The sequence below is a fragment of the Mercurialis annua genome, linkage group LG1-X (genome assembly GCF_937616625.2).
Source record: "Mercurialis annua linkage group LG1-X, ddMerAnnu1.2, whole genome shotgun sequence".
NCBI lineage: Eukaryota > Viridiplantae > Streptophyta > Magnoliopsida > Malpighiales > Euphorbiaceae > Mercurialis > Mercurialis annua.
The window spans coordinates 9,408,910-9,420,583 of record NC_065570.1 but is presented as its reverse complement, the minus strand read 5'-3'; the positions used below and the strand labels follow the sequence as shown (position 1 = coordinate 9,420,583).

Here is an 11,674-nt window from a genome sequence, read left to right as displayed (position 1 = left end):
GTCTAATGTGTTTTTATGCATTTTGATCGTTTTTCCATGTAAACCTAAGACCCGAAAAATGCACTTGGAGCCAAGAAATGGTGGCGTCGCCGCCATAGTAAGTTGGCACCACCTCCACTCAAAGTGTCATAGGAACCACCTCATTTGGCGCCATGTTCCTCGTTTCTAGATCCCTTTTAGATCCATTTCGCTTAGTTCTGGAAGTGTTTTTATATTTCTGGGCTCGTTTAAGCTCGGAGTTAGGCTCCGTTTGAGCCTACAATTTTGTAATTAGTTGTAGGACATTTTTATATATTGTAATCGACCTATCCAAGTTATCATCTACCTCCCACATCATATTTGTGGGCAGCCACAGCATCCAAACCCTAAAGCCCAAGCCCGTTAGAGACCAGAAACTTCCAGACGCAATTCTGGGTTTGTTTGAACTCGGAACCGATTCTAGTTTAAACCAGTGGACTCCTATCGACTAAACGAAGAACTTTTATACTACGACCAAATCCAGATTCTAGCCTCACAAACAGCCAAATGACATTCGAGTGTCAAAAACTTTTGTTTGTCAAGGTTAAAAGTATCTCTAACCTAGTATGTATAGCAAATGTATATGAGCATGTTTTATTGTTTACTGCTTCGAATGAATGTACAAATCCAGCATTAGCATGCTTATTAACTATGTTAAATTAGCTTCAAATCTAGCAAATCGCCTAGAAATCCTAGGAGTGCCATGAAATTATAATTAGTAGTTGTATAGGGATTCAAGATGACCAAATACAAATCAATCTCACATATACATCCAATTCAGGTTTTGTGCATGCAAAATGACTAAGACCCCACTTCTGTGTGCTACATGATAGAAACCCTACGATTAGATGCTTGTTTATGAGTATTTAAGACATGCTCACGTGTCAGTCCAAATTGAGTCATATGCGCGACTCACATGATTTCCAGCTTTCCATTTACTAGCTTTCTAAACTTGTTCACTTTCCAGCACATTATCATGCGGAATGTATGTGTGATTAAGATGAGATATACACGATATTTCCTTGTAAATGAATGCGATCGATAAGCCAAGTGTAAGAGTTTTGATAGTGTCCATCGAACCCGGTCTTTTGATCCGATGCACGATGATCTCACTTATATACGTGTGAGGTTGTCTAGTATATAGAAAAGGCATTTCCTAATTTAGTTAGGTGACGACTCAATTTTTCAAAAGCTAACCAGATTAGAAGTCAGCCATAAGTCTGGGCGAGCGATTTCTGAACCTCGCTCCGCTCACAATAACGCTTGTTATTTTAATGGAACGATGTTGCTGACAATGTTCGTAACCTTTATTTTTCAAGTGTAGTCTTTAATATTCTAAGTATAAGCTTTCTTTTTTAAAAAATATTTATTTTGTCTTGAATTTATCATCCACAAGGCTTGAACTTATAACTTTGGAACCTTATCTTATCCACTGGATTAAAAGATTATTTGCGATAATAAATTAACCGAATGAGTCATACGTTTTTCTGAATCATAATTGAAAAAATATTACCAATGACCTCTTAACTTAATTGGTTAGGAGGGAGGTCCAAAATACGATGGAGACAAAATGTTGTAGATTTATGGAGAAGGACTTGAAATATGCAAGAGAAAATTACACGCATCAGAAATATAGGGTGTGGCATCGTACCGCCATAATAACGAGATTTGTACGCGATATATTCAACGTAAACGGCTTGAATAATATAAATAGCGTAAAATTTGTAAATATTTGTGCATACTTGTATACGTCTTCTATTAGGATTATAATCGTTTATACCGTTGAAAAAAAGATTGAAAAGATTATTGACCATAATATTAAATGGTTATGTTTGTATGGTTTCCAATTGACCCAATATAGTAAACGTGTTATACAGATTGACATGTACAATTCATTAATTTTTTACACCGTGCTTGTATTGACACGATTAATAAATAGATCGTATTGATATTAATTCTAGTCGTATTAACAGAGTGAATCCAACCCATTCCAACACCACTATTTTGGTATATGGGGAAAAAATACTTAAAATACATAATAATAATTGGATTAATAAATTTGTAGATGCAAATAAAATCAATTAACTAATGAAATAAAATTATACACATATATCGCCCTCTTTGATCTATGGTTAAAAACTAAAACTCAAAATAAAAATTTATAAATCTATGATTTCTTATAAGAGATAAATTATTATAATGTTTTGATTTTTTAAATTGTTTTATAAATTTAGTCATTTTAGATTCAATTTATACAATAATTTTTCTTATTTATAACTAAAATATTTTATAATCTGAAAATTTAAAATTATACAAAATTCAATAATTTTTTTATTTATTTATTCCAAAAGGAATGGTTTTCAATTTTTTTAATCCACACGGTGCCAGATATTTTGATGTTTGATTTACCAAATTTGAAATAAATTAAAATGGGAATGTTAATTAATGCTATTTTTTTATATTTAGTTAAAAAATTACGCGGAATAGGAATGTAAATAAAAATTATCCATTAATAGAAAATATATGTTGCTATTCTTTTAATGGAAATTATTAGTATTATTTTTTATTCAATTAAAAATAATATTAAATTATAATTTATTTATGTTTTCTTTTATTTATATTTAAATTTTATATACAATATTAAATTTAAACGACTCTTAAAGGATTTAAAGGAATTTTTTTAAAAACTATTAAAAAAACTATTTATAAAATAATGGCATGAAAAAAATAATTGCTCGGGATAATGAAAAAATATTTACAAAAATACTAAATTAAAAAATATAAAAAAATAATCAAAAGTAAATAAAAAATAAACCGATATATTTTTAATTTACTGTTTTTGTTTAAAATGCCAAAAATACACCAAAAAGGACTTAAAACACGGAAAAAACATTAAAGACCTCTAATAAACACTTAAAAAACACCTATGCATAATAATCAACAAAATCTATACACCAAAACATACTGAATATGTACAGAAAAAATATCAAAAGTACACTTATACAGTCAACAATCCACTGTTCAACATTGAGCATACCACGTGTTGATCGCCGTTGGCCAGAAATTTTCCAGCAAATTCCGGTGGCATGTTACTGGACTTCGACTGTGTATTGTTAATTTTTGTTTTAAATGCAGAATTTTTTTAATAAAAATTGAGAGAAAATAAAAAAATGTTCAAGTGGCCAAATATAAAATGTAATTTTTAAAAGTTCGCAATATTTTTGTAAGTAAATTTTAATAGATGTTAAATGATGTATTACATTCTTTCATTTAAAATCCACAATCAAATTTGAACATAAGGAATGAATTGATAGTTTATTATTTTTCTTTAAAATTACAATTTTTTATTTATTATTTAAATATTTATTATCATATAATTATCTATTAATTCTAGCTGGATAGATTAAATAAAAAAAAAAATAATAATTTTAGAATAGTTATGTTATTTTTATAGTAAGTTTTAATTTATCTTATTTAAATAAACGAAGAATCTTTAGACGTGTTCTAGTTTTAAACTGCCAATTAATTTTAATATTAAGAATATTTAACTGTTAAATTTTATTAAAATATTAAATATTAATTTATTGTGTATTACAAAATCATTCATTCAATAATTTAGAACAATACATCCTCTTAGTGGTGAGAATATTGAGTTAAGCGGACTCAAAACAAAAAGGAAAAATGTCTATTTCCATTCATTGGCTAATTAGCGGCAAAGAGTAACAATATACCCATACGTCATGTATTTAGAGTTTTGGCGCCCAATTAATAACTTTAATTTTTTTTTTTTAGCATAGGCTATACTTCAATAAATGAAGTGAATGTATTTATATACAGAGATAACAACTTCTCATCACAATGAGAAAGTGATATCAAAATCAAATGATGATACTGCAAAACAGTCATCCAATAGGGCTTTTTGACTACAAAATGAGCCACCCAAATATATACATAAAGTGACCGAAAAATTAAACTGAAACTAATTAAACCCATCAAGTCATCATTAATTTTAATAATTATGTGGGGAATTTCATAAAAGTTAAAAGGCCAAACTCTCCAGAGGTCCTTGAACTTTTATTCTTTTATTTATTTAATCATTTTTTAAAATTTTGTATTTATTCGGTTTATGTATTTCTCGAATTTGATTTAATCGATTATTTTTAACCATAATCACTATGTGTGTATTCAATTATTGTTACCATTACCAAATGAAATAATAATAAGCAGATTTTAGTTAATCGTTTAAATTTTTTACTTGATTAGTTTTAATATTTTTAATTTTTTATTTATTTGATTCTCATACTTTTTAAATTTTGTTTATCTTCTTTTTAATGTTTAATTTTTTTATTTATTTAATCTCTATTAAATTCAGCTTCACGCGTGTTTTATAGCTAATGTCGTGTATGTTTCTTTTCCATCTAAAAAACTCAAAAATTAAAGATTAGATAAAAACAAATCTTTATAAAAAGACCAGAAAAACAGAATTGCAAAAATATAGGGGCTTCAAAATAAATTAGCCAAATTAAAAATAAAAAGGGAAATTCAAAAGTTTGTACTGGCCATTGTCACATGCATGCCAAGTGCCTTAAAATACCAGTCAAACGACCCCACTAACTTACCATACCTGGCATCAACTCTTCACTGGCCCCCACTCAAAAAATAACATACGCGCGTGTTTTACACCTCCCGTCCCACGCGAATGGTACACGTAATACAGAGTCCACACTATACCCTTTATTAGCATTTCTGGCGCTCTCTCTCTCTACAAATACAAATCCCATAACTCCATTTCAAACACTCTCTCTCTCTTAATTCTTTCCTTAAACTCGTCACTCAGTGACTCACTCGCAGCCATTAAACCTTAACCCCCAAGAATTTGTTCTCTCTACAAGAATCTCTTTATTTGAAGTTTTTTCTTTAACTGGGTCCCTGACTCTGTAAATCCAGCAAAAATCCAACTGGTTTTTGCCATCATTAAATCTTAACCCACCACCAAACGTTCCCACACTCTTAAAAGCACCGCTCTTCCTTCTCTTTTCGTTATTGTTTTGTTTTAAGTATGGCTGAGAGTTTAGACGACGGTGAGTTTTGGCTGCCGCCGCAGTTCCTCACTGACGACGATTTGTTCACCGACAATGAAAAGAATAACAAGAATAATAATAACACGAAGACTGTGAAAGATGGGTTTACTTTTGAAACTGATGTTTTCAAGAATTTCTTTCCGTTTGAGTTGGGTTCGTACGGGATTTGCTCCGATCTCAGCTCTCCGGTTGAGTCTGTTATCAGTTCTTCTACTGACGAGAGTGACGAAGAAGACTATATCGCTGGGTTAACTTGCAAAATGGCTCGCTCTAAACTTGAAACTCCTACTACTGAAACCGCCAAGGTATTTTTTTCATTTTATTCTTTTAGAGTATTTTTTTCTTCTATGGCGTTCTTGTTTGTGAGACTGATTTTTGACTGGTTGTGTATTTTTTTACAGGAAGCGGTTTTATCTGGTTCACCTCAATCAACTCTCTGCGGAGTTGGAAACGATGGGTGCAGATGTAGCCAAGGTTCAAGCCGTGGAAGCCCGAATGGAGTCTCTAAAGTTTCGTCACCACCGCCGGCGACTTGGGATTTACTGCATGCAGCGGCTGGTGAAGTTGCGAAGATTAGTTTGAATCAACAACACCGCCAAGAAGATGAACCCTATTATAATAATAATAGTTTTTATCATGGCTTTAACAAAGCAATCGTCGGTCCGCCGCGAAAACTCTCTCCGGTCACTGTTCCGGTCAATAGCTCAAACCCTAATTTTGTTGGCCTACAGAACACCACCCAGCCGCATAATTCATTATCTTACCAGAAGTTACAAGTATCTCAAGTAAGCCACATGATTTTTTTTTTGCTTTTCAATTAAGGTTGAAGTATATACTGAGATTTTTTTTTGTTTTATTGCAGTTTCAGCAGATGAGACAGCAACAAATGATGAAGCAGCAGCAACAGAGTGGTGGTAATGTTTGTTGGGGAAGGCAAACACAAACAGTGGTCCACAGCAACAGAGGAAGAAACCATGGAAGGTCTATAGGTTTGTCTCCATCTGCTTGGCCAACTATACAGCAGGTTCAACAGCAACCACACAATCAGAACATGCGTGCTCTGTTTCTTGGAAATCCTGCTGCCAAAAGGGAATCCGTCGGCACCGGGGTTTTCTTGCCTCGTCGAATCGGTACCCCCACCGAATCTCGCAAGAAGCCAGGTAGCCTTTTTTAACTGATACTCGGGTGTTAATCATTTTATGGATTTTTTAATTAGTTGATGCTAATTTTTTTCTATGAACAGCTTGTTCGACAGTTTTACTACCAGCAAGAGTTGTGCAAGCATTGAATTTGGATTTGGACAATTCGGGCGGTGTTCAGCCGCAATTTCAGCCTCGTTTCACTCCAGCGGCAAGCGGTGAGTATTGTTGGGGAGTGGTTTTTTCTTGAATTACTTGCTGTGTTAATTAGTTACTTAAATTTTGTTTAATTTAATGTTCTACAGATAATGCAGCGAGGTTGCGTAACAGTAATCATGTTTCGAATCAGAAGCGTACTCTTCGGCCACAACCAGAAATCAACAATGAATTGAGGTTACCTCAGGATTGGACTTACTGACCCGTGATTTTGTTTTGGGTTACTACAGCCTTATTATTTTGTTCTTTGGTTAGAGTTTCTTAGGAAAGTGAAAGGAGATTTGGAAGTTAAAATTAGAAGAAAAATAACAAGCAAAATGAAAAATGTTTGTAGTGTTTTTTTTAGTATAAACACATATAGTGTTGTTGAAGCAAAGAAGAAAAGGTTTTTTGGGTTAGAATTAGGGCAAAATAAGTGTTTTGTTTTAGGGAAGAAATATTATAATATGATGCAGCAGCAGAAGCAGCAGCTATGGTTCTTTTTGTTTGGCTAAAGGGAAAAAAAGTTGGGTGGTAAGGGAAAAAAAGAGATTCTCTTGTTTTGTGTTTCTGATTACAGGCAATATATTTGATTTTGGTATGATTAGAGAGTCTGTTAATGATATCCAATAGGGGAGATTAGTGCCTTGTTTTGCAGGCAATTATCTTCTTGTTTCTGTAATGGGTATTTTTATGCTTCATTGCAAGCCCTAGCCACCCACTCCAATGGCCATCAAGTATTGAATAAAATGAAATTGGATTTTGATTTTATTATTCTCTTCTCTTTGTTTTGTACTTCTGTTTATTTAGTATAGCGATTAGTGCAATGCCATTATATTTGATCTTGAGCTATTAATTTTGTCTAAAGCTTGAATCTTTTTCTTGAGCCATGTGCTTTCACTATTCTTTACCAGATGAAACAGCTGTATAAAAATCATGGTTGTCAAATTAAACCTCAACAATATTAAGAAAAAAAATTACAGAAATAAATAAATAATAAATCAAAACAATTGCTTTTTATCAGAGTAGTTCCAAGGCTTCAAGCTATAGAACTTGAAAAACTAGAAAGTTTACGTTTTAATTAAATCACTACGTATTTTGATAATAATGATTAAAATTTACCAATATGGTAATAAAAAAAGCAATAAAAGGGACATAATTGAAAGATTTCTTAAGAGTGAAGGATGTGCTATAATATAAGCAGTTTTTGAGCTGTCCATGAAGTGGGTGGGTAGTACAGACGTGTGCTGCTTTTATAAGTGTCTATCCACAAACTACTCTCATTTCTTTTCCGATATTTCCATTTTTTTAAGCATATATTTGCTTTCATTAAACCCTAGAAAGCATTTGCTGAACAGAGTAAAGTAAAGAGACGTTGCTTTCATATTGTTACTTCACAAATCACAACACTGTGCGGCCGGTGAGCGCCACTGTGCGGGCGGCAATTATGGCGGTGGGTGATTAGGGCGTGGGCAGTTATTTTTGTTGATTGGCGAGCACATGGTGCGCACTACTTGAGGTTCAACCCACGATTAAATGTGCACTTATTTTGTGCGTTTCGAGTTTTACAGCCCACGTCGGTTGATGTGTCCTCACTCCTCGGTGGCGGTGTTGGTGTGGGAGAGTTTGTGTGTTGCCTATCCTTTTATTGGACTTGGTCCTATGTTCGTATTTAATAGATTTTGGTCTTCGTTTAGTTGTCCATACTCCATACCATCCAATTGGTAACTCCTTATCATTTGACAAATTTGACAAATTTATACTCCCTCCGTCCCATAAAGATAGAAAAAGTACCAACTTTTATTTGTCCCATAAAAATAGAAAAAGTTGAATTAGTTAAATCAAAAATTATCAAAATATTCCTACATGCTTATTATAAAACATTAAATGCATATTTTGAAAAGATAAACAAATGAGTTGTAAATGCTATAATTAGTAGAGTGGCTTTGGAAAATGTACATAATTAATAAAGTACAAAGGGTAATTTAAAAAAATTATCACAAATTACCTATAAATAACTACTTTCTTAATTCTTGTAAAATGGGTACTTTTTCTATCTTTACGGGACGGAGGGAGTATATTACTATCTACACTGACAATTGAATAGAACAAATCGAATTTAAAATTCACATCAAAATAATTTTTTTTTATTCTCTAAGAGAGAAAACTTTGGTGGGAGAAACTCAATTCCTCATCTTTCATTTGATCTAAAGTTCATTGCCACTATATGAACTTGGTTAATTATAAATTAAATCATAAATTTTAACATAATTTACGATCAATATAAATTTTGAAATGTAACAAATTTCGGTATCAATTTTTACTTTTTATCAAATCGAAACACCGTTTATTTTATTGATCCAAATTTGCTGATTCGAAAATCAAAATTTTCATGTATGCTGACACATTACAAAATAAACGGTGTTTTAATTTGTTAAAAAATAAAAGTTGCCTGATTTTACCAAATTTTAAAGCTCATGTTGTGATTGTAAATTACGCTAAAGTTCATAATTTAGTTTGCAACGTGTCAGCTACGTGAGAATTGCTCATATCCAGCGTGTTAATATATTGGAAATTCCAGCTTCTAGCTTAACAATTTTACATCGAAAAACAAACGGTGTTTCGATTTATCAAAAACTGAAAGTTAATACCTGAATTTGCCAAGTCTAAAAATTTAAATTGTAATTGCAAATCACATTAAAGTTCTTTATTTAATTGCAATTAATTATATGAACTATTGCATGCGTATTAAACCATAAATGATACAGTAAAATCAATACATTTGAAGGTTCTTATACTATTTAATTATCTTGTTTTTATATTCAATTTTTATGTTTATATATTTTTATTATAATTTTTGAATTTAACTAGTTTTTGATTGAATGATTGCTTGAGAGTTGTTCACAGTTGAAGTACTGACATTTCAATTTTAGTATTGTCTTTCTATTTTAATTTTTTAGTTTAATTAATTTTTAAATAAATGTTTGTTGAAAAACATTCATATCCAATCGCATTACTGTAAGTGTATTTGTGTAAATTACTTTCCAATACCCGTTAAATTAAGAACTAGTTAAACTCAAAAATTAAATTAAAAAAGACCTAAAAATCAAAATCAAAATGTAAGGATCTAAAAATCAATATTTGATCTATAATTGGTTTTAAAATAATTTAGAAGTTTCAATGTAATTAAACAAATTAGAAATAGTTGAAAATGTTAGGTCTTTTTCTATTATACTACTAACCAATTTTCTAAAATAATCCATAGTTAAATTTCAATTATAGGCAAACAAAATAAAATGTTGATAGGCTGAGTGACTATATATACCATAGGAGAAAGCAGTTGTGAGTACGTGGGATGGGCTACATATTTGTTGGCGGAAAGAATCCCAAAAATTCAACGGTTGCTCAACCAACCAACTAACCAACTGATCAATTTATGCCAATCTTTATGAGGCCACTCAGTCGTATCAATGTTGAAGAATGCAAATTAATTTGTGGCTTCACTATTTGGTTGTCACATTCAAGGGTATTTATAATTTCAACATCTTTTTTAAAATTATTTATTAGATAAATATATCTAATTATATTTTTTTCCTTTTAAATAAGATTTTAGACTTTCAAAATTAAATTAAATTAAAATTAAATTTTAAAAAATATAGTTAATAATTTTTTTTTAGAGGAAAGATTGAACTTTATTAATCAAACAAACGAATTAACAAGTTCATTGACCGGGAAAGGAACTTCACCGTCAGACATACAATCTTTTTCTATAAAAATCCCCCATTTAGCTAAAGCATGTGCAATTTGGTTGCATTGTCTTCGAGCATACTGAAACTTGACCGTTCGGGCTTCCAAGACGCCAAGACAATCATCAATGAAGAGCTGGATGGGATCGATGGCACTGGACGGATTCAGAAATCTGCTTATCACATAGTTAATAAATTTTAGTTCGAAAGATTATTAAATTTTAAATTTTTATATATTTGGCATCTAACTCGATTTTCAATCAAAGAAAAATTCAAACATCAAAACCAAATAAAAATGCATTTGAATTTTTATTGAATAAGAACATATTAATTTTAATTTAATTTAATTGAATTTTGAGAAAAATATTTTAAATAAAAAATATATAGTTTAATAAATAATTATAAACAATTTTTTGAAATTTATTTATATTCTTAATAGTTTTATGAGCATTCTTGAAAGGAGAAAAATAACAGTTAGATTGAACATACTTTTTAAATTAGATCATTTAACTAAATCAATTAACAGATTAAACTAGGGTTTTACTATTCGCCGTCCAGTTTTACTTAACACCGCCCATGCAAAAGACATTTTTGTCCTTCTAGCAAAATTTTGAAAAAAGATTTCTCTCAACTCATTCGAATACATTCGAACAAATACGTAAAAAGTCGATTAAAATGACGGACAACGAGTACAATTCGTCGGGTAACGAGTATCGACATTTGGAAACAATTTGTTCCGGCTTTTCCGAGATAAAATTAAATTTTTTTTTTGTTTTTCCGGCGTCCCTTCCGCCTGAAAAGGGGACGTCCGGCGTCCACTCCGGAGGAGAGGACGCCGGACTTGACCGTCCCCTCCACGTCCCTTCTTGAAGAGGGGACGAACGGCGTCCCCTCTTCAGGAAGGGACGTGGGAGATCCAAGTCCCCTCCTCAAGGGGACGGTGAAGTCCCATGTCTCCTCCTGAAGAGGGGACGAACAACGTCCCCTCTTCAGGAGGGGAAGTGGGAGATCCACGTCCCCTCCAGAGGAGGGGACGCCGTTTTCCGACGTCCTCTCCTCCGGAGGGGACGTGAAATGGGGACGTCCCCCCAAAAAAACTGGAAAAAAAAATTATTTATTTCATTTTTTTTTAAAAAAGAACTTATCGGGGGTTGTCGATCTTTATCTCGTTCAGAACCCGACATTGCCGTAAAATATGAGGTTGAATATGGTTGAATGAGTTGAGAGGATTTAGGTTTTTTTTATAATTTGGTTTTCTATTCAAAAATTGAAAAGGGTAAAAGGGTAATGTGCTTGTGCGGTGTTAAGTAAAAACGGGCGGTGTTTAGCAATCCAGTTAAACTAAGGAAAGGAAAAAAATATGCTAAGCTAATTATAGACACTTCTTTTTCGATCAGATAAAAAAGCGACAAGCGACTGAAGCGTCCAATGATAATTTTCAGAGACATCTGTTCGGATGACGAGATAGTGATCATCCTGTTAGAATTCAAGCGGA

The 11,674-nt window shown here is 31.9% G+C and overlaps 1 protein-coding gene across 1 annotated transcript; it reads left to right on the top strand.

Moving 5' to 3' along the window:
* The first annotated feature begins 4,774 nt into the window (after positions 1-4,774).
* On the top strand, positions 4,775-7,204 carry LOC126664630 (uncharacterized). The gene is made up of 5 exons (XM_050357129.1): positions 4,775-5,404; positions 5,501-5,884; positions 5,962-6,259; positions 6,343-6,456; positions 6,544-7,204. The coding sequence occupies exons 1-5, from the start codon at positions 5,078-5,080 to the stop codon at positions 6,654-6,656; spliced, it is 1,236 nt and encodes a 411-aa protein (XP_050213086.1). The 5' UTR covers positions 4,775-5,077; the 3' UTR covers positions 6,657-7,204.
* Positions 7,205-11,674: the final 4,470 nt, after the last annotated feature.

Coding starts and splice junctions, on each gene's coding strand:
- LOC126664630 (XM_050357129.1), top strand. CDS start 5,078: ATGGCTGAGAGTTTAGACGACGGTGAGTTTTGGCTGCCGCCGCAGTTC. Junction 6,260..6,342: donor CGAATCTCGCAAGAAGCCAG/GTAGCCTTTTTT, acceptor TTCTATGAACAG/CTTGTTCGACAGTTTTACTA. Junction 6,457..6,543: donor TTTCACTCCAGCGGCAAGCG/GTGAGTATTGTT, acceptor AATGTTCTACAG/ATAATGCAGCGAGGTTGCGT.